The sequence below is a fragment of the Mesoplodon mirus genome, assembly GCF_964341445.2.
Source record: "Mesoplodon mirus genome assembly, chromosome: 14".
Lineage (NCBI taxonomy): Eukaryota > Metazoa > Chordata > Mammalia > Artiodactyla > Ziphiidae > Mesoplodon > Mesoplodon mirus.
In genome coordinates this window covers 79,401,565-79,429,496 of record NC_138990.1, presented here as the reverse complement: position 1 = coordinate 79,429,496, position 27,932 = coordinate 79,401,565, and the positions used below count along the sequence as shown (strand labels likewise).

General features: G+C 37.3%; 1 protein-coding gene across 1 annotated transcript in view; it reads right to left on the bottom strand.

The window, feature by feature from the left end:
• ACTR2 (actin related protein 2) overlaps positions 1 to 26,757 on the bottom strand; it is a 36,982-nt gene extending 10,225 nt beyond the window's left edge. Inside the window, exons 1-7 of the mRNA XM_082642138.1 lie at positions 26,575 to 26,757; positions 19,427 to 19,537; positions 13,369 to 13,584; positions 9,868 to 9,940; positions 6,614 to 6,750; positions 5,125 to 5,274; positions 338 to 483 (exon numbers count right to left, since the gene is read on the bottom strand). Of these exons, the coding sequence (XP_082498264.1) occupies positions 338 to 483; positions 5,125 to 5,274; positions 6,614 to 6,750; positions 9,868 to 9,940; positions 13,369 to 13,584; positions 19,427 to 19,537; positions 26,575 to 26,622 (881 nt within the window). The 5' untranslated portion in view covers positions 26,623 to 26,757. The remainder of the gene's footprint in view (positions 1 to 337; positions 484 to 5,124; positions 5,275 to 6,613; positions 6,751 to 9,867; positions 9,941 to 13,368; positions 13,585 to 19,426; positions 19,538 to 26,574) is intronic.
• Positions 26,758 to 27,932: the final 1,175 nt, after the last annotated feature.

Sequence of the window (27,932 nt, the reverse complement as noted above, 5' to 3'; positions counted from 1 at the left end):
GTGAATATTAAGGAGTAAAGAGGACTTATGCATACAACCTACTCAAATGGCTCAAGAAAGAAAAGAGAGCACACAGACATGCAGAATGTTAAAATCAGTAAAATGGAAAACTGGATAGTGTACAGGAGTTCTCTATTCTATTCTTGCAACTTTCAACATTTAAACCATTTCAAAATAAGATTAAAGAGGCATCTGAGACACAATGATACATGCTGTTCAACAACCAGTGTCATCCTATCAGAAACCTGAGTGAGACAATAGACAACTTGGTCATTCGAGCTATTTATATTCCATCTATTTCTGATAAATAACTTTGAAACAACCATTTCTAATGTACCTGGTATCGATGTCAGCTGCCTGGATTGTGTTAAAAAGCAATTCAGCAACACCTACTCCTTCAACATTGATCAAGTGAGGCTGAAACAAAGCTTCTGGTGCTTCAAATCTCTCTCCCCCAACTTTGATAATGCGGCCATCTGGGAGCTAGAAACCAAGAACAATCAGGTATCAGCAAAAGATTTTAAAAGTTCCTAGTGTTCTTTAGATGTTAGTACTTATAAACTTATAAACACCTGTTCTAGAACCAAAATCATTATCAGCAATATATTTCTCCGAAAATACATTTTAGAAAAAAGACCAAAAAGGTAAATTAAACACATCAAAATAATTGTTTTTATTATCATGCTCTGTTCTGCTTTTAAAATGGTATGTCATGCCCCCAAACAGGAGGAATTTCTTGGAGGATTCGCCAACACACGAGCGTGTGATGTTCCACTGGTGTGTGCAGGTGAGCACTACAGGTGGCGCTGATCGCCCACGGCAACTGGATTTTTGCTGGAGTCAGTGTTGCTTATCATTTTAACACATTTGTGAGTTTATGGATATTTTTACCATGCAGCACAGACAAATTCAATTAAAATTTTTAAGTAATTTCTTTCACCAAATAATTACTCTGGGAAACTTTATTATTTTGTCATCAAAACACTTTATATCACGTGTGAAACTTCTGTCAAATCATTTAATCCAAAAACATTGTATGATCAAGAAAACTTAAGGAATATTGACCTAGACTATTTATTAGGCAACTCTGTTGTATCCTACTTACTAGGTCCTATTAAATTTTAAATGATAATGAATAAATATAATTTTAAGAAAATGAGATTTAAACAACTGGTCAGATACCATTACAACATGACCTTGTGCAGAAATCTCTTAAGTTACATCATGTTTATATTTAATTAAATGAGAAATGTTAAACAAAAACTCCCTCACAATTCACTGAAGTGACCTAAGTAACAAGCATGCTTGTTTGTATATGCTGGCATTGGACACATTTCTGTATGACATATCAGAATTAGTTTTACATGAACATTTCTAACAGTATATTTGTTTAAAATAACATAATTAAAATAATTATCTTTAGATTCCAAAACTGACTTTCCAATATGACAAAGCATCACGAAGCAAGTTCTTTAAGACATTTACCCCAGTTTCCTATGATTGTTTACAAGTATGTGCAAGGCAATCACTCCAAAATTATCTTTTTATAAATCACATCAATGTCTTGAAAAAAAACTTACCCTTAAAAAAAATAAACTTTAAAACCCAAACTTGAAATCACCCCAAGATACATAGAAAAACTTCACATGGCAGACTACTGTTACCAAAACCTCTGTACCTGGCCCTTCCAGCCTCTGATGGTGTGGCTCTTCTCAAAGCTCTATTTTTGCAGGCCAGCCTGGGGCCACCTACCCTACTAACTACTACCTCTTGGAACTGTTTGTTAAAACTGTATGCTTCCCATTTCTTTGCACCAAATCTTACCCTTTCCTTTATTTGTCCACTCTTATCCCTCTTCATTTACTCATCAGTTCACTGTTTATTTGTTGCATGTATTTTTGTAACCTACCTCAAACTCGCTGAGAAAGGAGAATAAATAAATAAAACATGTCTTACACTTCTAGTTCCCTTATCCTCTGCCTCATGACACTTTCTTCCAAAGTTAGGTAGGTGACATATTATAAATCTAGGGTAACTGTCAAGAAAGCTTCAGGAAAGAATTCCCAGAGCAAATCTGGAGATCATTAAGTTGCAAAGTATTGACTTATTGACTATTTGGATCAGTATCTTCTAAAATTAAACAATATAACATAAAAATTTATAATTATTTTTATTTATTCTTTTTAAAATTTATTTATTTAGTTTTGGCTGCGTTGGGTCTTCATTGCTGTGCGTGGGCTTTCTCTAGCTGCAGTGAGTGGGGGCTACTCTGTTGCGGTGTGCGGGCTGCTCACTGCGGTGGCTTCTCTTGTTGCAGAGCACAGGCTCTAGGCGCACAGGCTTCAGTAGTTGTGGCATGGGCTCAGTAGTTGTGGCTCACGGGCTTAGTTGCTCCGCGACACGTGGGATCTTCCTGGACCAGGGCTCGAACCCATGTCCCGTGCATTGGCAGGTGGATTCTTTTTTTTTTTTTTTTTTTTTTTTGCTATACGTGGGCCTCTCACTGTTGTGGCCTCTCCCTTTGCGGAGCACAGGCTCCGGACGCGCAGGCTCCGGACGCGCAGGCTCAGCAGCCATGGCCCACGGGCCCAGCCGCTCCACGGCATGTGGGATCTTCCCGGACCCGGGCATGAACCCGTGTCCCCCGCATCGGCAGGCGGACTCTCAACCACTGCGCCACCAGGGAAGCCCTGGCAGGTGGATTCTTAACCACTGTGCCACCAGGGAAGTCCCTATTCATTTATTTTTGTTTTTGTTTTCTTTTGGCTGTACCACGTGGCATACAGGATCTTTAGTTTCCTGTCCAGGGATCAAACCCACAGCCCCTGCAGTGGAAACACAGTCTTTTTTTTTTTTTTTTTCTATTTTTTAAAAAATAATTTTTATTGGAGTACAGTTGATTTACAATGTTGTGTTAGCTTCAGGTGTACAGCAAAGTGAATCAGTTATACATATACCTACTCTTTTTTAGACTCTCTTACCATATAGGTCATTACAGAGTATTGAATAGAGTAGCTTATGATATACAGTAAGTCCTTATTAATTATCTATTTTATATATAGTAGTGTGTATATGTCAATCCCAATTTCCCAATTTATCCCTCCCCCACCTTATCCCCTGGTAACCGTTTTTTTTTTTAATATCTTTATTGGAGTATAATTGTTTTACAATGTTGTATTAGTTTCTGCTGTACAACGAAGTGAATCAGCTATATGTATACACATGTCCCCATATCCCCTCCCTCTTGTGCCTCCCTCCCACCCTCCCTATCCCACTCCTCTAGGTCATCACAAAGCATCGAGCTGATCTCCCGGTGCTATGCAGCAGCTTCCCACTAGCCATCCATATGGAAGCACAGTCTTAACTGCTAGACCACCAGGGAAGTCTCTATAATTATTATTTTTTTTTTTTTTTTTTTTTACTGTTCAGTCCTTTAAGGAAGAAGTTTGCTGACCTTTGGTTTACAGCATTCTTACTTTCATACAATACAGATGTAGATGCCTTGGGTTTTGAAGGCAGCTTTACTGGGATAGAATTACATATGATAAAACGCATCTATTTTAGATGTACAATTTGATGAGTTTTGACAAATGCGGCCGTCATGTAACTACCACCAAAATAGATACAGAACATTTTCATTACTCCAAATATTGCCTTGTGGCCCTTTGAGGTCAATTGCCTTCCCAACCCATTGACTCCTGGCAACCACTGATCTGCTTTATGTTACCAGAATTTTGCTTTGCCTAGAATATTATATAAATAGAATCATAGAGCATATAGTCTTTTGTGCTTTTTAAACTTAGCATAATGCAATATTAAACCATGTATCATTCCTTTTTATTGCTAAATACCATTTCTATGGTATGGATATGCCACAAGTTATTTATTCATTTAGCAAGGGTGTAGAGCAACTGTAACTCTCATTTATTGTTGCTGGGAATACAAAATAATACAGCCATGTTGAAAAAAGTTGGCAACTTCTTAAAAACTAGGTGATTACCATATGACCTAGCAATTCCATTTCTATGTATTAGCCCAAGAGAAATGAAAACATATATCCATACAAATACTTATGTGTGAATGTTCTCTTCAGCTTTATTAATAAGATCACCAAACCAGAAATAAGCCAAGTGTCCATCAACATATAATTATTTTTTAAATGACTATTATGTACATATTTGTGACAGGTTGAGTTTACATGAATCAAATGGTTTAAGAATACTTGCTTTTATTGCCTATCACTCAATTTCATTTTAATAACTACTAGATCCTAGCAGCACCAATGACATATTAGACCTTACAATTCTTAGTTGCAGGGGATGCCCTGTTCATTGTAGGATGTTTAACAGCCTTCCTGCAAAGCTGTAACTACCAAAAACTGTCTCCAGATGCATTGATCAAAGATGCAATATGGAAGTACTTTATATCCAGATGAATGACAGACTTAAAGATAGCAATACATTAAAAATTCAGGGAGGATCAACTCCCCTAGTGGAAACTATAACTAGGTTCTAAGTCTCATTAGTTTCAATTTCAAGTTATCATTTGTTTTGAACATCTCATTAAGAAAATACTAAGTCAGGAAGACTGCCACCTACTGAATTATAAAAGCCATCCTATAGGATGACCACTTCCCGAAGTATCTTAGAACACCAGCCCCATGAAATGCTGAGGAATACTGCAGTCCTGTACAAATCAGCATATCAAAGGCTCTGAGAAGTCCTTTAATAAAGTGAAATCAACTCTCTCCCAAACTTACCTGAAAATGTAGCCCCCATTTTAATTTTTGTGAAATACCTATTAACATCTCACAGAAATAACATTACGCGAAACCCATGCTGAAAAATGCTATTCCAGGTACTAGAATCTCAAAATAATATCTCACATCTAATTGCATCCTAAAGTAGAAAAGCAGTACATGATTCTTGCCTTATTTCATGTTATACGGTGTCCTAAAATAATTAATCATAGAAACATAATGTAGAAAGACATTAAAGATCACACATATACATATTATAACAACCCAACCAAAAATACTGGATTCCAAGAAAACCTCCTTATGCACACGCCAATAAAGTTGTCCATTTTAAAACCACATATATATTATACACTGGAAATACTTACTGTGTAAGATTCAACTAATACTGTAGTTTCTAAGGCCAGTTTCTGCTCTTGCTCAATATTATACCCCACATAACACAATTTTTCTTTAATCATGCGAACCGTTTCAAAATCAGCAGAATGGTTGAAGGCGTAGCCCCGCAACAGAAGCAGCTGGTACAAAAAAACAGCAGTAAATCCACAAGTAATCTGAATGAGTTCAACTCTGCAAAAGCGATTAATGTTCTCTAAATATGTCACATCAATACCAAATGCAATGGACAGTGGAGCCTTAGGTCTTACTGAGTATTTCAGAAATGGGAATATTACTTGACATAAAAGGATTTATATTTCAGTTTCACAGAGAGACAAAAGTAACAGTTCATGAAAAATAAATGGCCAAAATGAGCAAAATATCTATTAATAAATAATATTTTACACTGGACTCCTGTAAGTCTGCAATTTGCTCAATCAATACCATATTCATGAAATATCCCAGGTCTTAACGAAGTTCTATCCCTAACTTCTATTATGTCTGACACATATTAGATGGGCAATAGCATTTGTTAAAAAAAAAACAACCCACATAATACGCATCATAAACAACATTTTCATATAAAAACTTAAGAAAACAAATCCCCTTATCTTTATGCTTATGTTCAAAAGAAATCCCTTGGGCACTCCTTTGGTAGTCACCTTCGAATAGAATTTTGGCTTAGAATGAGAGTATTATAATTGTCATTAACAATCTTATTATTACTTTAAATGAGATTAAAGGAACCCAATGTCAAGGTGAAGACTTAATGCAACCTAATTTATTGCACAGACTTCATCCTAGAACAGTCTCTTCACAGCAGCACCAATGACATTTTGGACCTTACAATTCTTAGTTGCAGGGGATGCCCTGTTCATTGTAGGATGTTTAGCAGCCTTCCTGCAAAGCTGTAACAACCAAAAAATGTCTCCAGACACTGCAAAATGTCCCTGGGGGGGTAGCATCAGCCCTGACTGAGAGCCAGTGACCTGGAGAGAATACACTAACTATAGAATTCTGGTACAGACAACATTCTACACCATTTTTTTCCACATTACAGAAAACCCACATGCCTCCAAAGAGTGGCCTTATATACTTTATCCAGCAATGTTTTAAAGAAAATTATAACTAATTATATTCACAAGTACACTTTATCATCCACCTGTTCAAAGGAAGGTCTTATGACAGAAAGGTTGCCTAAGTTGTTCAAGGAAGTTTTAGACTCTTCCTCCATCTTTGAAATACCTCTCTACCCATTCCTTGGGAATAGTAAATATAATTATGTAATGATGACCTCTCATTAGTATAGAAGAGATCACGTGTGTGAATCTCATATGGATTTTATATGAATAATGAACTGGGCCACTTCTCTGGTGGTGCAGATTAGCTAGAATCCTGAGATGATACATTCAATTTTGTGTTAAGTTGGTACACACAAACTACAAAATCTAATTCTATGATTTTTTTTTTTTTGCTTACCTTGATAAGATATCTGGTAATATCCCTCCCAGCAATATCCAGTCTCCTGGTAAGGTGAGGGAGAGAAAAGCCTTCATACACTGGGCAAATGTGAGTCACACCATCTCCAGAGTCCACCACTACTCCAGTTAATAAACCTGTGGAAGAACCATGAGGTTGTAAATAAAAAGCCAAATCAGAAAAATCAAAGCCAGCAAATTTCAAATATTAGTAAAGAAACCAAACTAGAAACGTCACCAACCAGAATGGCCTAAAAGCCAGCATTTCTTTATTATTTGCTTATTTTGCAGCTTATTTCGAATACACAGACACTAAAGTCAGTGTTCTCTCACATGCCTTCTGTGAGACTTTTAGTCTAATCATGGGCTACCCCAGGAGATAGCCCTAGGACTATTTTTCAGACCTAGGACTGAAAAATATAACATGGTCTTTATTTTTCCTTCCAACTTAATCTGGATCCCTGAATTCCCTTAAAGTAAAATTTTCTAGAGCATCATGGATAACTTTTACGAAAACCATTGTGAAAGGTAAATATTACACAAGTTGATAGTGAACCTGTTGAAATAATCTAGTTCTTTATTATTATTTTTGTCATATGACAAAACTGTGTTTGGAAAATTTCTTGATACCAGATAGCTAGAAATCTGAGAACAATTCATCTTGACTAGCCGAAGGATCATTTCAATTATTCACCAGAAACCAAAAAGACAATGTCAGTTAAACCTCTTAAAAAACAGCAAAGAAGCTGCCTTGTTTCTCATGTGTGCTATTTAAAACTATAAATGGCTGCAAATTACTGTTTCACCTTTTGTGTCAGGGTTAATTCAGGAAAAACAAAACTTTTTCTGATTCATGTTTTCTAGTAGTTTTTAATAGTCTAATAATATTTTTAACAACAAAAAAATTTTTAACCAGAATATGCATTATCTACAATTTGCTCAAGCATTCTTTTATTATTGTCCCATCCCTGAGTAGGCACTCTCCCTCTTTCTTATGATGCACTAAGTAACAGATTTATCTTGGAATACATTTATTCAAACCACCTCCTACTAAAGTTGACATAATCTGTTTTTCCTTGACTGATTTTTTAAGTTTCATAAAAATCATACACTGCCTCTTAAGGTTGCATTCTTTTAAACAAGAGACTTCCTATTGTAAAAAAGAAGAATCCACAATATCATTAATTCAAAAATACTCCCAGTAATATCAACTAAAGCAGCAATTTACATATTTTATTTTCCAAATAGACCCTCCCATCCAACCTCACCTTTTTTCTACACTCCCACTAGGTTACCTACTGGCCTTTCCCTTATGTATTTGACCGGATTCCAGTGCCACACCCTTCTGTCACTGGATTATTCATTCTTTCCACTTCAATTCCTAAGGATTCTTTAAAGCTCAATCTAGTTCTTACCTTTCCATTTATACCTTCCCTGACCACTTTAACCTCCAGCCCAGACTCCATGATTCATTATTCCCCTCAATCCTGTCTGCAAAATGCAGTCAAACATATTTTCCTGAATCACTGTGTCACCTCTCCCTTATTCAAAAACCTTCCCTGGCTCCGAATGCTGCTTCTTACTTTTTTTGGTTTAACTGGTAGCATGAGCCACCTTGTTTAAGGAGAATTTTTCCATGGCTTAGAGTTCTTTTGATTAGTATTACTGGACTATCATTTCTCAAAATTAAGAATTCAACAGTTAAACAAAAATAGCTAAGTATCAGGAATTAAAAGAGGGTATCTTCTCCTTGGACAGAAATAAATTTATGAATACTGCTAGAAAAATCTGTTAAGGTAAATTTCATTCAATTAAAACAAAAATTCATTTCAGCAGAAGTGTCCCATCCCCACTCCCTAAATGGAACTATTATCACCAATTTCAAAGCTTAGATTCAAAATTTTTAGTATCTATTTTTCCAAAGTATTTTCTAAAATAATTTCTGAAATTTACTTTAAAAAAATGAAACAAAATTACCTAGATGCACACAAGCACTAATTACTCACAGCTGGGCTGTAACTGCCTTAAGCACAAGGAGACCACACGCAGCTTACAGAGTAGCTTACTTTACTCACTGCCATATCCTCTGCACTAAACAGAAATCGAGGCACATGTTACACTTGGTGAATGAATAAAGCCTCTTTAAAAATTTAATTCTCCCCAAGTACTTTCTTAGTATCTATATGTAGTAGTAAAGACAGTTAAAAAACCCAGTATGTATTTTGAAAAGTGATTTTTACTTATGCACATGTAGAATCAGATGGATCACCACAGTATTAGTTTGTACCCAAGTACAACTGACCCCTGAACAACACGGGGGTTAACCTGCATATAACTTATAATTGGCCCTCTGCATCCATGGTTCCTCTCCATCCCCAGATTCAACCAACCACAGACCATGTACTGCAGTATTTACTATTAAAAAATATCCATGTACAAGTGGACTCATGCAGTTCAAACCAGCATTGTTCAAGGGTCAACTGTATTGTCATACACTGCTTAAGTACTAAGGCTTGAGACTTAATTGTCACCTCCTTCAGAAATCTTCTCTGACATGCTGAATCAATTTCTGTATCTTTTCCCCATTAGATTCTAAGTCCTTGAGGCATCTTTACATTTTAAGTGCCTAACAAACTCTGTAGCACATATCTGATGGCCCCTCAAGTTCTCGATAAGACCATCAGGATATAAAGAGTTCTCCCTACATGGCTACTATTTTATTCTCAATGGACAGCAAGGCAGTTACTAACAGCAGTACCAAGAAAACACAGTAGCTCCCCCCATTAAATCCACCTCAGAAGTTAGGAAGGCACTCTCAAATGTCTGCCTTTTCCTTTGTATTTAATCTATTATGCATCTGACAAACATGATTTATACTAACCTTTTTGGCTCTATTTTTTTTTAACTGCCAATTCTGAGGACAAATTCCATTTTCATTCTCCACTTTATAAAACATTTTTTACTTTAAACAGCCTAAAAGAGGGAACCTTCTACTTCTAAAAAAATTGAGAAGTTTCTTTTTACCTAAGTCTTTCATTGTTTAGTAAAATAAAAATGTGTATATTTTATTTGACAAATTTTAAAAATTGTGGAAGTATCTGAATAAATATTTTAAATATTTGAATAAATATAAATACATAAATATTGTGCTCTTCTGGGACTTACAACTTACCGAAAAATCAAACTCCTCTGACATCAAACATATTTAATAAATATTTGCTGAATTGATTATACTAAAAGTTAAGCTTCACCTACCTTGAGCATACAAAGTCAAAACTGCCTGGATGGCTACATACACTCCAGAAAACTGGTAAGTTTCAAACATTACCTGAAAATGCAAAAGGAAAGGGAAAAAATTAGTATTTAGAAATTACATAATAAGTATGTATAAGGTTTCTTGATGGTCAGAGTGGATTAGCTATCCAAAATAGAATCAAAGAACCCAAAAGAATCCTCCATTCTCTTTAGCTCTTTTTGCCTCTACTGAAGTCCTGCTGTCACAGAGCTCCAATTTTGGGGACAGATTTTTGAATACACACTAAGTCCCCAAGCATTTCATAAGTGCTACAAAGCAAAGATTTCTGAGTGTTTTAGTTAATGGCTAATTAGAGTGAAAGAAAGCATTCTGCTTTTGAACAAGGCATTCTTCTCAACTGATGTCCCTTAAAGGAAATATCTTTTAATTTAAAGACAAACTATAGAAATTGCTTAACTGCTTACCTTAGCATCCCTCTCCCTCAACCTGGGCCAAGAAAGACTGTGGCTCTACCTCTAGCAGTTAAAAAAAAATAAAAGGTAATAAAACAGTAGGGCAGGAAAACAAAAATAAACACAGTAACTCCTGAATGCTGGCAGATCCTGAATGCTCAGCAGCTGAGCCTGCCCTCCCCACTGGAGCCAAGGCTGCGTTCCACTCTCTGCCAAGGTACACTGCAGGGAGGAGTTCCCTCATGCCCACTCTGCTCACAACCATGCTCATTCTCCGTAGTGCAGGTTGGCTGGGAACATCCTATAGCATTTTCTCTGTCATCTACACCGAGCATTCCTTGATTGGCAGTGCTGACTACCGCTATGAATATCTCATATTTAGAAAATTTTACAACTGACCACAATAAGAATTATATAGAATTTAAATTTTACAACTCTGGGGAATTCCCTGCGGTCCAGCAGTTAGGACTCTGTGCTTCCACTGCAGGGAGCACAGGTTCGATCCCTGGTCAGGGAACTAAGATCCCGCATACAGCGTGGTGCAGCCAAAAACAAAAACAAAAACAACAAAACTGAATCACTTTGCTGTACACCTGAAACTAACATAATATTGTAAATTAACTATACTTCAATAAAATTCAATTAAAAGCAATCCTAAAATACATACATACATACATAAATTTTACATCTCTGAAACACATACTCATCAATTAAGCAACTGGATATTCTAAGTAGTATTCTACTCCATCACCCTTTATTCTCCCACCACAGGGATGAAAATGGAAGAGTAATGCTATACAGTTGACCCTTGAAAACACAGGTTTGAACTGCGCAGGTCCACTTAATTGCAGGTTTTTTTCAGTAAATAAATACTATACCACTACATGATCCAAGACTGGCTGAATCCAGTGATGCAGAACTGGAATAAAGAGGGCCAAATATAACGTTATACACAAATGTTTGACCGAGGGGGGTTGGCACCCCTAACCCTGCATTGTTCAAGGGTCAACTGTATTTGCATTTATCAACTTGACAGTCTGTGAGAATTTGTTTTTACTTATAAGATCATTAAAAAGTATTTGTAGCTCTAACACAACTTTCTGGATGAGATTAAAGTAGGGCATTATCAGTCATAGCCAAATTTGCACTCGTGAGTAAAAAAGAGCATTAAACTAAAGATGAGACCTTAGAGTGCAGTAAGACTAATTCTTGTCATTTTTGCAGATTAAAAAAATATGTGTCCTAGTCAAACAGCTAGTTAGTGGACGACACTATACCTGTCATCTCCCTAACTTTTCATTTGAAAGAAAACTTGGTTTTCATTCTGGTATTGTGTTACTTTCCGAAAGGTTTCCTTGTGTAGTAACCTTTTGATTTAATGCAAAAATATCTCTGCACTCTGATTTTGTAATGAACTGCTAAAAATAAATAGCAATTACAAATGACTACTTATCCATCACAAAGTATTAGTGATTGTAAACCATTCACAAAGTGTAGAATGCAATTAAAATATGAGCTAATACAATAAAGCCCATCTTTCATAGTTTTAGGGGTGGCTAGTGGAAAAAAGTAATAAAATACGAACCATAAGAAATGATATGGATTCTGTAGCTAAAATCATGATCTCAAATTTTAAAACACTTAATATAAAAATTCTAAATCTCTTCCAAAATTTCCATCAACATCTAAACATAGCCACTGAGTAAAACAAGATATTTACATTAAGTAGTATCTGGAAAGCTACTAAAATACAAAGCAATTAAAAGTTTCTATCTCATATATAACAAAGTGAAAGACAACCTTGAAAAGTTACCTATCTAAACTCTTAAGCATGTAGACTTTTTGCTCTCTGGAACTGCCTACCTCATTAGCCGTTTCAACCTCCTTTCCCAGCTCTCCTCTATCTCCCTGGCCCTTCGCTCTCTCACCTCTGTCTACTCTCACTTCTTCGGTGAACCATATTATCTATATCCTCGTGACTCTCCCAAGTTTTTGTCTCCAGTCCCAGACTTCTCTCCTGAACTTGATCTTAATAACCATCTACTTGACATTTTTTCTTGGATGTCTAATGAAGACCTAACATGTCCAAAACTGGACTCCTGATCCAGTTCCCTCCCAAATCCTGTTCTACTATCTCAGTCTTTCCCCATCCTCCAGTTACTCAAGCGAAATCTTTGCAGTTATCCCTCTATTACCCACATCTAAGAAATCAGAATATATTTTGGCCCTTCCTTCAAAACAGAGCCACAATCTGGCCACTTCTCATTACCTTCTCTGCTACTACCCCTAATCCTAACCATCATTATCTTGTGCTTAGGTAACTGAAAAAGTCTCCAAACTGGTCTCTCTTGTACCCTTGCCTCCTTATGTCCTATCTACGTTCAACACAGCAGCCACAGGAACCTAAATCTGAGCATGTCCCTTCCTTGTAATAGCTCTACATTTCACTTGGAGTTTAAATCTAATTCCCTATTAGAGCCTACACGGCCCTAGAATGCCCCCATTACTTCTCCCACCTCATCTCCTGTTGCTCTCCCACACTGGCTTCCTTGCTGACTCTCTAATATGCCAGGCTTGCTCCCATTTCAAGACCTTTACACTGGCTACTCCCTTTGCCTGGAATGCTCTTCCCAAATATATTCTGGCTAACTCCCTTTGTTTAAATATCACCTTCTCACAGACACATACTACCACATTCTATGAAAAACGCAGCCTCCCTACATTCCCCATCCCCCTTAACCTACTCTTTTTTTTCCCTTTAGCATCTATTATCTTCTAACAAACCATTTAATTAACTCACTTTTTGCTCTTTTGGTCTGTTTTCCCCTGCTAGAGGATAAACTCCATGGCAGCAGGACTTCGCTTTGCTTACTGGTATATTCTACTTATAAGTAATGACTAACATAGTTAGGTGCTCAATAAATAGGATCTGGGAGAAAATAACAATTATTCTTATTCCAAAGGACAATGGTAAGATAAAAGAAAAAACATGTGCTTTAACATCACATCACAGAAACACATATATGCGCAACCCATCTAAAAACTTACCTCTACAATCTTCTCTCTGTTTTTGGTTGGGTTCATAGGAGGTTCTGTGAGCAAGATTTTACAATTCTTGGTATCTATGTTAAGTTTCTCTGGTCCAAATGTATAGTCCCACAGGTGTTTCATGTCATCCCAATTTCGTACTATGCCATTTTCCATTGGGTAATTAACTTCTAACATTGAGCGTAATTCACTTGCCTCATCACCAACCATAAGATCCTAGAAAATTATAATATCAAAGCTTTAGACCAAATTTTTATATAAAATACCTTCAGAAAATTATCCTCCCATAATATTTTGGAAAACTTGGGAATAATTAATTTTAATCTTTCTGGCACTTTCAGACAAAGTTCTTCATTCCACAAGTTAAAAAGATCTTTTCTTTCATGAACAATGCCTTGCAAATCTTAATCAGGAATAATAAATTTTTATGTACAGCGTGGTTTAAATCAATAAATTGACCTTACCTTTAATACATATGTTTCCAAAAGAAGAGCATTAGCACAAATAAACCCCACATTTTCATATTTTGGAAGGTTTTGTATGAGGTTTCATCTGTTTCTTTTGCTCAAAGGTTCAAAAAATAAGGCCTGTGATATGTGAGATAGCACATCAGGGAAAAAAAAACTTGTAGAAAAATGCTCAATGCATGCAGCACATTTCTTTGTACTAAATATCAAAATGATAAGTGTAAGTACTATAAAGCATAATGAGAAGCAAAAAATAAAAGGATTTTTTATTACACTATAAGAATGGACATACGCACCAACCACATAACTTGTAAATTTCACAAACTTCTACCTATATATGCCTCAATTAGAATTGAAATTAAGTTTCAATATATGCCTCACCAAGATGAATGATAATTTGTAGAGATACAAAAAATTAAGACAAAGAGAAGCAATTCTTCTTTAAAATTATCTCATGAGCAACATCTTCAATCTTAAAGTATAATACTGGAAAACTATGCTATTACACACGAAGCAGAATACTCACAAGTCTTGTCTCCAATGACAGCATACTTAAGATGACCCACATTTCAAAAGTCAAATTTTGTGTGTATAATAAGGCTAATGATGTCCCAGAATTTAAACTTATTTTAGAAATCGGCTAGTCAAAATACTATATAATCTTGATTTCTACATATACTGATGAATTCAATTAAAAAAAAACCACTAGTATCAGAAATAGCTACTATTTGCTATAAGACCTTAAGATATTTTAAAACAGAAGTTTAAATACATGTATGACTTTAAAACTTTTAAAAATAACAACTAAAAAAAAAGAGAAGAGATAAACAAGGGTGAAGACTCTTAAAACAACAATAAAAAACAAACAGATTTCTGGAAAATCCACTGAAAGCAACAACAAAAAGGAAAAACAAAGTTAAAGCACATGCTAGAAATGTTCACTAAAACTTTTCTGTTGCAACTAATTTTGTATAAAGTTAATTTACCATAATTTAATACTCAAATTGCTTAAATATTAACTAGTTAGAATCATCTGATAGGAAAATGCAAAACTAAAAATCTATATTTGTGAACTCTAGTAACTGACATGCATTTGTTGAATTACTTATGGAGAAGTATACTGATAATTTCAAATACATCAAAAGACAAGATACACTGATGGACTGACAGATGGATAAATGGATAGATATGTGATATATCAGTATAGTAAACATTAATATCATAATCTAGGTGATGGATGTATGGGTTTCACTGCAAAATTCCTTCAACTTTGCCGTGTATTCTAAACACTTCTTAATAAAATGTTAGGGGGTGGCATTTATACCTCCAAGTACATATATTACTTTTGGCCATCAATATAACTTAATATACAATTTTGTTACTTTCTTCTAGAATATATCTTTCTTTGTGTTATACAAGGTAATAACAGATCAGATAATTAGATGGTTTATATCATCGATATATATTCACAACTACATTTCAACAAATTTAGTATAAGTCTGGTCTGATTTCATCAGACTGTTTAGTTTTTATTCCATGCAAGAATAGGGGCTTATGTATGTCTGATCTAATGCCAACTCAAAATAAAAGTGTCATGGATCTACTTCTAGGGCACACATACCATAAATAATTAACTGAAAAAAACATCTGGCATTGAGTATCTTACCATCCCTCTGAACAAAGAGGACGTGTGTGTGTGTGTGTGTGTGTGTGTGTGTGTGTGTGTGTGTGTGTGTGTGTGTGTGTGTGTGTGTGTGTGTGTGTGTGTGTGTGTGTGTGTGTGTGTGTGTGTGTGTGTGTCGTACACGGGCCTCTCACTGTTGTGGCCTCTCCCGTTGCGGAGCACAGGCTCCAGATGCACAGGCTCAGCGGCCATGGCTAACGGGCCCAGCCGCTCCGCGGCATGTGGGATCTTCCCGGACCGGGGCACGAACCCGTGTCCCCTGCATCGGCAGGCGGACTCTCAACCACTGCGCCACCAGGGAAGCCCAAAGAGGACATTTAAAATGGAAGAAAACGAGTATTAACTTATCAAATTAGTGCAAATAGTCTTGACTAACTCAAGCTACCTAATTTAAAAATGTATCCATATCTAAAATTTTATTTCAAAAAATCCCAAAACATATAGTTTTCCTTAGAACATTTTAACTTCCAAAACCCCAAAATGCTAAAAGCTTTACGTAACTTGCCCACAACTCCAAGACCAAAATTATAAGCCATCATCAGATCAGGCCTTAGTTTTTTACCACCCACCTCATCATTGGACCAAGCCTAAACCATCACCTATTACCTGAAACAATGAAAAATTACAGTAACTGTCTGAGATGTTGTTTTAAAGGCATTTATATTTTATGAAAAGCAGGCAGTGTAGATGAGATTTGCCAAGAATCATTCTGAACAATGTCACCTCAAATTAAAAGTAGAGCAAATATACTTTAAAACCACAATTAAATTCCTAGAACAAAATTTCATAAAAAACATTAAGCCTACACTGTTCTCTACAAGTACACTTTTTTCTTAATCTCCTTCAGATTTTAAGACAAATGCATGATCTTTTATTTAGGATAAATGTAGGAATTTCCACTTTTAAATGCTTTTGTTTATTCAAAAGAAAACTTCACAAAGTTACTGTTACTAGTTAAAATACATATCACTAGAAAGGCCTGATATTAATCTCTGTCAAAGCTGCTTACAAATAATATTAAAAACAAACAAACTTGAAAATATCTACTACAGAAAGCACTTTGACTATCACAGAAAAATATGATGAAAGAGTCAATTGCCTGGGATGCGCCTAGTTCTAGTTCAAAAGAAAAAGGTGCCACACAATGGTATTTATTTAGAGGAAGAATCTATTGTCTATGTGAAAGTCTTACAAGGCTTTCACCTTTTTCTTATTTATACTCAGATAATGCAAAATCTGCTCACCGGTAAGGATAATATAGGAAACAAGTCAATCTCTTTTTCTCCCCCTTTACTATTTATAGTTCATTTGCACATTAAAATTTTACTCAGTTTATTAAATACACATATGATACTGTACTGGATGCAAATATATACACATATATATAGAGGCTATGACAGGCAGTGTTCAATTTAACAATGGTCAATAAAGTGGATTTATCCAAATGCAACAACTTCACCCCAATTTTCTGGATCACACATATCCTAAATAAAGCCACTTGGTTTCTAATAAAATGCACACCACATTCCATTTTAATCATAACATTCATCTACAAAAAACACAAGGAAAACAATTCAAAACTATGTTAGTAATTAGTTCTGATGTGGTCCATTGTATGCAATCAGGAAAGTATAGGACTTAATTAGTTGCTACCAAATTGAAGCAATGAAAAAGGTTAAAAATCAAAGTACTTAAAAATTTAAAAAATAAAATATGGAATTACCCCCCCTCCCCAATACCAAAGGGACACAAAACAACAACTACTGTCCCACCAAGCAAAAGTGGAAAACAAACAGAGAGCATGTGTGTAACCTCACTTACCATCTTTTTGTTATTCTACTTCAACAGGTCAAGAAAGGTGAAGAGAGAGAAGGTAGAAGTAAGAGTCAGAAAAGGCCTAAATAAAATCCTCACTGAAATTTTTAAACATACAAGCAATAGAGACAAATTAGGTCGAGGTCAGATGCAGTACTACTACAGTTTACGGAGTTAACAATTAGGGCCGAATTAGCATGGACAGTTAATACTCCTGAATGAAAATAAACTCATTAAACAATTTAAATTTCCAGTTTTTAGTCTACCACATTTTAGCTAACAAGACACAAAAGGTATAAATCAATCCACTAGGCATAGGAATTCCAAAAAAGTCAAATTTCTTTAATTCATTACTGAATTTAAGAACCTTAATTAAGGAAAATAAATAGCAGAAAAAGTCTAGCTGAGTAGGTAAAGGGTATTTAGAGTTGACTTTCCAAGCTCTAGTAGTCAAGTTAAATTTGACACAGGTCTGTTTTCTTTCACTGTCTTCTACTGGAAGAACAAATTAACTTCAAAGACTTAAAAGGTTAAATTAAGCAGATTGAACAGAAGTGAGCCAACCGAACACAGACTGACAAACCATACAAGGAATGCTACTGGGGAATTCCTTAGCAAAAATGTCTTATTAGAATATCATCTAGTTTCATTTCTATCACTTGGCCTTAAAAAGCAAGAAAATGGTAATGATTGTGACTATGCCGGTCAATAAAAATAGCTATATGTGATGTATCTTAATACCTCAAAAATGTTATTATCCATAAAGTATATAAAAAAGCCATTCTTCTTTAAAAGGCTGATACTGAATAGAAGTGTGACTTCCAACATCATTAAAAAGTTTATCCTTATCACTATTATTAGCTAAATTTTAAGTTTTCATTTAAGATTGCATTCAATCAGAACGAAAGGAGTTCACAAAAAGAGAATACAGAATTCCATAAAATTCCCAAAAGACCCTAAAAATACCCCAAAAACAAAAACAAAAAACCTCTCATATTGAGTATCCCTTCTGATTGTAACATAACAAAACAGAGGCCAGAATCATTCACTCTTTTAAGTCTTTAAAAAATTAACACAGAACCTAAATTTCAGTTTGTATTTTTATTCATTGTGTAATTCAATTCTCTAGTCCCAACAGCAGAGAGCCCCCAAGTAGCAAACCTCTACCACCTATTACCGCCTTCCTAGACATCTCAAATAAACGTTCCAGAGAGGCACACGCTAACTCACACACTAACAGTTCAGTGAAGTCTTGCCAAGGACTGTCCAGATAGGACTGTCCAACAATGCTAGTCCGTTCACAAACGATTCAGTAAAAGGGCCCCTAAATGCTACTGCATTTTGTATAACCTGATCCCTAGGCCACCTGAAAAATTTAAGTCAATTGGTGACCACTGACTTTTGACTGTTCTTTTTCTTCTACAATATTGTAACTCCCACTTGATTTCCAATCCCTTTAATAGAAGATAAAAATCTATCATCCTTAACATCCAGTCTCTCATGTTAAGTACAGTAGGAAGGCAATGACAATATTCCCTCCCCTCTCCTCGTGCTAAGATAAATACAACGCCAAATAAAGACTTGCACAGCTTCCTCCTGCACACTATGGAAATCAGTTATACTGGTGAAAAGAGGAACCAATAAGATTTATATCCTGTGTTTCCTGACTAGCTATATAAAAATGTAGGGGGATCAGGCCATGAGAACATGGGAAGGAAAAATCTTAGGTGCCAAAGAGACACTAACATAGAAAAATATATGGAACTGAAAGACATAAAAATACCAGGCTGATTTCTTTTAAAAATTATATTAGGTAACAGGACTTTAAGTCACTAATATAGTATTCACATCAACATAAAAATCTTACTAAGTATTTTATTTCATTCAGAGAGTAATGGCATCAAGCTATACTTAAAGTCAGATGAAATTAACTTCAGTTTCTGGTGCCTTTCTTCAGGTGTTGATAAAAATTTTAAATATAAGAAATTCGGCCCTCCTCCTTTGCTTTTCAAGGCATCACATTTTAAAACTACTTAATTCAAAGAACACCTCACAGGTTTTGCTCCTCATTTATCAATAAATAAAATATTACCTTGATTTCAATGTTTCCCACTTTGGTGGTTGATCTGATAATAGGTCTTCCAACCAAAGCTGGGAAGATGTGTTCTGGAAAGTTAGAGCCTGCATATCCACACTTCACAAACTGGAAAAGAACAGTAAAAGTGGGTTAGTGTCAAGGTATTTATGATATTATCCTTTTAAAAACTGTATCTGAAAAGTACCGCTTTGCATTTATACAATATTTTAAACTTTTGTTGCTTTCAAATTACCCAAAGTAGTCACCCCATCTATCATATCCTCCATTTATTTCCTTTATGGCACTACCACCAGAGTTCCCGTTTCCTTACTGGTCAACTGCTTCTTTAGTGCCTAGGTCTCCCCACCACAGGGAGCTAAGCTAAGCAGTTCATGCTGGAGCCCACTGCCTTGATGCACAGCGGGGAAGGGACAAATTCACTCAACAAATGCTAAGGATTTTTAAAAGAGAAATGTCAGAAAATGAACAGAAATAAAGCAGCTTTTCATTCATGTCTGGCAATTCACTTAAGCAACCCCATTTTTGAAAATGGGAAGATCAAATGGCATCTGGACTAGCATCAAGTTAAAATAAACATTTATTAGGCATTTTGGGCTATTTACATCTTTATATTTAGACAAACGTATTCAGTAATACCAAATGACATAATTTCATATTCAGATAGTGTACTTCTCCAATGAGGACATATCACTGATTCTAATAATACTTCCATTTTATTAATAAGAAACGGATATACTAGGAGATTTAACAATCTACAGTAAAACTGAAAATAGAACCAAGGGTTTTTAATTCTTATACCAATAATACAGTCTGTTTAGTCTTATTTTTAAGAGCAGCCATTACAAGGAAAAGGCAGTTTAAAACTTCAGGGTGGGAGGAAGAAGCTATAAAAGAAAGGAAATGCAATCAGTCTCTACCCTCTCCCTTAACAAGCCTTTATTCAATGTATGGTACACTGTGCAAGGATTTTTGTGTCTATTGATGAATCCCAAGCACCTAGAACAGTGTCTGACACATACTAAATGCATATTATTTAACTGATCAATAAATATTAGAAGTTTTGCTGTTGACTCGTATGATACTATGATTATTTTAACCTAGAGAATACGTTTAATAGTGAGAAAGTCTATTGTCCCATGGCTTCAGGTACCATATTCTCTTAGAAGAATTAAGGAGAAAAACAGTATCTGAATGTGACGCATGATAGTAATAACACAAAAGTGGACAGAAAGCTGTTACATACAAGGAACCGTTTTGTTTGATAGTGGTAAAGGTTAGTAACTACCTGAAACTCACTGACTTCTGACTAACCCTCCAAAATATAAAATTTTTCTACTGCAAAAACAATCTTGTTGGAAATGATGCTGATGAACCACATTTAATTATAAATAGTCTAGAACATTCTGCCATGCATAATTTCAAGTCTTCTATAAATAGAGCTCTTAAAAATATGTTGAAGTCATGTCTTTAGCAGACTAAAGCTACTGGTATGAAAAATCTGCCCAAAATTTAAAAATTGCATATTTCCAATACCACCTGAATTCGTATCTCCTCAGTTCACGTTTACATTTTAGAACCTACATAAAACACACTGCTCAGGGCTTCCCTGGTGGCGCAGTGGTTGAGAGTCCGCCTGTTGATGCAGGGGACACGAGTTCGTGCCCCGGTCCGGGAAGATCCCACATGCCGCGGAGCGGCTGGGCCCGTGAGCCATGGCCGCTGAGCCTGCGCGTCCGGAGCCTGTGCTCCGCAACGGGAGAGGCCACAACAGTGAGAGGCCCGCGTACCGCAAAAAAAAAAAAAAAGAAAAGAAAAAACACACTGCTCAGATAGCTTTTCTTCCAAACTCACAAAACCTAGTCCTGCTCAGTTTACTATTTAGCCACATACCCATTTCTAAAACTATGATACAATTCTGACCAGATTAGCTTCCAAGGCAGAAATTACTGTGATATGATGGCATATGCAATAGATTACCTGCTTGCTCATACCTCTCTCTCCATTTGAATAGTTGTTGATAAAGAGCAATATACTTCCCACCCTAAAAATGTGTTCAACAGAATTCAGAAATGCTAGTCCATTTTTCCACAATGTCTTCCCAAATAATTTATCAATGTGACCCAGAAAGAGTTGGAGTGACAACTGCCACAGAGGAAAAGAATAATACTTAGTATTTTCTAGTCTATTCAAATTAAAAGAAAATGAAAAAACCTCTCACACGCTTCTCTTCTAAATCAAACTCGCTTTTGTCCTTAAGTCGAAAGCCAGCTCACTTGACGTGAACTGAAATCAGATGCAAAACCAGAGAATCTCTTCTCATTACCACACCATATCCAAATTTCTACATAAATAAAATTTGTCATGATCACCAGCTTTAGTCATAATTTATACATATGTTCCAAGTATAGAAACCAAATACAATGCAGACATTAAATTCTTATGTATTAACATAATGAACAGATAAGGACACTGGGTGGGTCAAAAGTGTCCATTCACAAGACTGAACATGCTCACATGGGTATAAATATTCTTTAAAAAAATGACAGAATGAATGAAAAAAGAACCTACAAGTTTGTAAGGGCATTTTTTAGCATATTAAATGTAAACAAATGATTTAAGTGAGAAATCGTTAACATAAGGTACAGGTGGGGCAGGAGCCTGGGATGGGGCGTAAGCCAAGTCCTGGTGCAGGGAGGAGGCTGCGAAGGTTGACGTGCCTCCCCTCATTCTGAGCCAAACACACTAGGAAACGTGCAACACGGTAAATCCATAATCACATCACTCAATGTTTACTGATTATAATTTGAACAATTATAGATGGGTAGTTTGCATCTTGAAATTCTTGTCTGAGCATACTTCATGGGACAAAATATTTGCCAAGTGCCTGAGGTAAGATGACAAAAAATTAAGAACTCCTGAAACTATAAAAATAATTGCAAACTACTATTCCTGTGCTTTATAAAAAATAGAAATTTGGCTTCTAGTTCAAATTAAAGATACCAATCACTTATTAATGAAATCATTTATTCTGCTTAAGCAGTAGCTTATTGGAAGTAGATGCTGCCATAGTAATCCAGTGCTAGCATTTACTACAGGGTACTAGTGTTTGGTCAAAATGGCAAGTGCTGCACTATTTCACATTATTTCAAACGTGAAAGCATTAATAGTTATAATAACAAGAAAATAATTAGTGATCTATTTCTCAATAACATATAACCAACAGACAACCTGGCGTTTCCTTTCTTGTAAAAAGTATTTTTTAAAACATCTAAACCACGATGTAATAAAATGCAAAGAAAATATTCTTTTTTAAATTATTTGCTTGGTATCATTTTTAATCCTGGAGATACCTCCCTCCACTCCAATCATTTTAAGACTTGGTGGCTTAGTTCTCTCATTGTGTGCAGTAAGGCTGTGTTTAAGAAATAGATTTTACCATATATAGTTTCCTCTTCATAGCACTGTGGTTTAAACTGGCTCCCTTACTTCCTACTGAGTCATCAAATGGTAAGAACATGAACAATATAATGTTCTTTCAAGCAACAAAAAAAAGCTCATCTACATTTGCTCTAAAAGTACCTTTCTCCCTCAAAAAATAAACTGGGATTTATAAAGCCTCATTTGGGCTTATTTAATTTGTATTTTTCCTTTATTAATTTAAATTGATGGTACTGACATATTAATTTAATTGCATAGTGATTATTCTGATCTTAGACCACCAAAATATTTATTATATTTATTCCAAAGCATTTTATAGGGTGAAACCAAACCTGTTTCTGATTTGTTTCTAATTCAAACACTCCTAAATTCATCATATAAATCTGTATAAGCCTGATAAAGGCCATAATACTACAAATGTGAATTGTAAAAGTATAATTACCTAACACTATAATCTACTTTGTATCACTAGACCCTAAAAATTATACCAGTCACACAGGAGGCACTCCAGAAGTCTTCACTGTTGCTGAACTAACTCAATGTTGACGAAATCACCCAAGTTTGGTAAAAGAATATATAACACCAGGGGCCCAGGCCCAACTCTTGAAAGGCACCCAAGCCTAAGCAGATCTCCACATTTTCACCTATCTGGCCACTTTCTGCAGCTCTATTTTAGGTGCAGGTTTGGACGAAGGCTCCATTTTAGGTTTGAATGGTTATGAAGGTGAAATGCATGAAGTACTGGATATGGATGAGCTTTTCCTCCTCTAGGAGGAAAAGAGACAGTGGTCAGCTTGGGAGCTAGTGAGGAAGAAGAGCGGGACCAACATCTGGCATGTGATCACAAGAACTCACCTACTCTTAGGGCATTCGATTTAGGGCCTGCCAGAGGGGCTTAAAAAATCAAGTTCTCGGGACTTCCCTGGTGGTGCAGTGGTTAAGAATCCGCCTGCCAATGCAGGGGACACGGGCTCGAGCCCTGGTCCAGGAAGATCCCACATGCCATGGAGCAACTAAGCCCATGCGCCACAACTACTGAGCCTGCGCTCTAGAGCCCACGCGCCACAACTACTGAAGCCCGCACGCCTAGAGCCCGTGCTCCGCGACAAGAGAAGCCACCGCAATGAGAAGCCCACACACTGCAACAAAGACCCAACGCAGCCATAAATAAATAAATTAAAAAAAAATCAAGTTCTCAAATACCTATAATTTTAACAACTAAAATGTGTAACAGGCAAATTGCTTTGGAGTAACAATTATTCCCATAAGTTTTCAGAAATTTAATTTTAATATCTTCTTTATTTAATCATAGAGGAATCATTAGACCTTCAGGTACCTAAATAAAATCAAAAAGACTGTGAAGTATAACCATAAGAAATACAGAATCTAAGTGGTTCCTAATTCTCTAAATTTTCAGAAATATCACAGCATTCATGACTACATACCACATCAGAGCTGTTTCTTCATTTGAAGTCTACCATGTCCTATAGAAAATCTGGATAAAAATTTTAAAGTAACTAGAAACATAACACCAAATATGTAAGTTTTTGTTTGAATTAACTACACTTTTCTATTTATGTCATAGTAACTGATCCTTTGTCTTAAGAAACAAGATTCTTAAATTATGGATTAGACATAAGACTAATCAATAATATACAATCAGTTTTCTAACACAGATAAACTAATGAAATAGTAACATAAAAACTAAATATTATGGGACTTCCCCAGTTGTCCAGTGGTTAATACTCCGCGCTTCCACCTCGGAGAGCGCGGATTAGATCCCTGGTCGGGGAACTAAGATCCTGCATGCAGTGCAGCCAAAAAGAAAATTTTTTTAAAAAAGAAGAAGAAAAAAACCCCCTAAATATTATGAAAAAACATATACTACAAAAACAGGGTTCACTGTCCTTCAAAGAGGAGGAATCCATTAAAACATAACTGACTTCAATTTCTAAAGAAAAAAGTTGACATATTCACAAAACAAAATATATTAACGTCAACTTTTAAAGATTTACATTTATTTAGAGGTCAATATGAGACTACAGTGGGGATCAGGCTAATGTTTTTTAAAAAGCACCATTAACTGAGTTTTAACTGTAGAAGTAATACATGTTTATAGTTAATTTCATTTAAAGACAGTTTAACAATACATGGTTTGTTAAAAAGCAAAGAACAGTTTTCCAATAATTCAGAAGGGTGATGAAGTCCTTCCCACCTTACCTCACTCTTATCCCTAGTCTCACAGGTAACCACTATGAACATACATTTCTTATGAATTCCGCCAAAACTTTCATATACACATACATTTGTGGACACATAAATATCTTTAATAAAGAACACACACATAAATGGAATTGCTGTACAACTTTTTTTTAAACTTAACAATAGATCTTAAAAATGTTCCTATAGTGGTGGACCTGCCTCCTTTTCTTTAAGTACTATTCCATTTTGTATGGATGTCCCATTAAATGATAACACTCTTCTTACTCTCATCCGTTTTTAACTTAAGTCAGATAAAGCTAATATCATCATTGCTTGTAAAAGTCTAACAAATTCAATCAAGGGCAGCATTATAGCAGTGAATATCAGCTCTTTTTCCCCCTCAACAATCCAGTTTCCAAAGGGCTTTAAAGTTCAAATAAAATCTATTTTAATTCATCTATCACATTTATGGAAGGGGATAAAAGTCACAAAATACTGCAGCTCCAAGATGGTTAGGACTTGTTGTAATGTAGGGGGAAGTGATCACTACAGAACTCATCCAAAATAATAACACTTCTGTCTTCTAATTTGCTGACTTTGCTGCCCAAAATACATTTTTTAAAATGGGGTGTGTGGGGGGTGATTGAAAGAAACAACTTTCAAATAATTTCTAAATCAGTGTTTTACTCAGATTTTTACAATTATTTGCATTTTAGAATCTTAAATACTAACATTACCTGTATTCTGCAAGTAAGGAAAAAAAGGAGGAGGGGTACCCAAACTGATTAACTTCCCCTAAGGTTAGTGGAATTAACACTTGGGCCTTAAAGGGTGCAAGATCAACCACTGGAACACACTGGTCTCTGCGGGGCTGCACCTGGGCCAAATTTCCAGCATGCAGAACAAAAAGTAAATGATGCGCTGCCGATCTGGTCTCCCTTTCCCTCAAAAAACAAGAAAACAAAAAAACAAACACTGCGAAAGGACTGAGGTTCGCTGCATGACAGCACTTCCCTTTTTTCTTTAAACCCGTTTCCTGCCTCCCGTTCTGTATCTTCAACTATACAGGAAGAGGAAGGCCTCTTGATCTTCTTTTTACACACCGGCGACCCTGGGGAATGGAGCCCTTTTGGAACACACAAACCCAGCCTTTTACCCCTCCGGCCCTTTAGCCAGAATCCCGAGGCTCCAGTGCGGGGCCGGCCCCGGCCGGGCAGCAGGTGGGAACCCCATCCAGTGCCGGCCTCGCCCGCCGTCCTGACCCCGAGCTGCGGGAGTGGCGGGCTCGGGGAAACCAAGGAGCCCGACCCTCTCGCGCGCCACACCCACGGAGGCGGGAAGCGAGGCCCTGGCCCCTTGGCCCCGGGGGCCGAGGGCCCAGAGGTGCAGCCCCGGGAGCCGAGGGCCCAGGGGTGCAGTCCCGGGTGCCAAGGGCCCGCGCGCTCCTCGCTCATCCCCTGCGCGAGCCTGTAGCCGCTGCAGCCTCCCCGCGAAGAGCTTACCCCGGTGCCGTTGTCGCACACCACCACCTTCCGGCCCTGGCTGTCCATAGTGCGCCCGTAAGAGAGCCGGAGCCGCCGCCACCGAACAACCTACAGCCGCCGCCGTCCGTCGGTTCCTCTTCCTCCTCCTCCCTCTTCCCGGCCCCTCCCGCGGCCCAGCTTTTTTCCCCCACCCGGAAGTGGCCGTCCGCCCCTACCCGCCCCTGCCCGCCACCTACTGACTGCCGGCGCGGAAGAGGTGAGGACCGGAGGGAGGAGGCCGAGACTGGCAGCGGTGAGCTCCAATAAGAAACAAAGTTGGAGTCCCGCCCACGGCGCCGTTTCCGGCTTCGGTTCAAGCTCCGCCTTCAGGGTCACCGCCCAGGCAGGTTCTTCCTGTCGGCGTTTTGTCCCCGGCGCTTCGCCGGGCGTAAATGGCCGCCGAGGTGGCGGCCGCTGCGGTCTTCTCCTTAAGGCGTGGCAGGAGTTGGGGGCTCCGCTTACCCGGCTGAAGGAGGCGCAGGCAGATGAAAGATATCTGGTCTGTGGCGAGACCGCAATAGAATGTGACAGAAAAGCCTGCCAGGAGGGCAGGAGGCGGCAGACACCCTTGCTAACCCCACCATTGAATGAGGCTTGGTGTATCATTGCTTGTAGGCCTTTTCAGTGGACAGAGCTGCGATGGTACAGACACATGAAATCGTGCATTTATACCGATTCCTCCAAATCCAGACCAATCTGTCTTTGCCCGGTTTGCCCTTAGTCAAGTGAACAAGAGTAGGTGCTTAACGATTCCAGCCTCATTGCTCACCACTTCCCTTGCAGCAGCATGATGTTGCTTCACACCTCTTCAGTATATGTACCTATCTGAACCCAGACTCTGTGCTTTGAAATCAGACAACCCCAGTTTCAAACATGGCCCTGCCACTCAGGAATTCTGTGATCTGGGCCCACCCTACATGAGCCCTCAGTTCAATATTATGATACCAGACTGCTTCTCAGTTTCACTTTGTTCTTTTATTAGACAGCGGTTTTCAAACCTTATGAAGGCATAGAATGCTTTATTCAAATTTAATCTTATATGGAAACCCAACATATAAAAATAGATCTAAGTATGGGAGTTCCCTGGTGGTCTAGTGGTTAGGATTCCTCACTTTCACTGCCAAGGCCCAGGATTCAATCCCTGGTGGGGGAACTGAGATCTCGCAAGCAGGACAGCCAAAATTTAAAAAAAGAAAATAGGGCTTCCCTGGTGGCGCAGTGGCTGAGAGTCCGCCTGCCGATGCAGGGGACACGGGTTCGTGCTCCGGTCCGGGAGGATCCCACATGCCGTGGAGCGGCTGGGCCCGTGAGCCATGGCCGCTGAGCCTGCGCGTCCG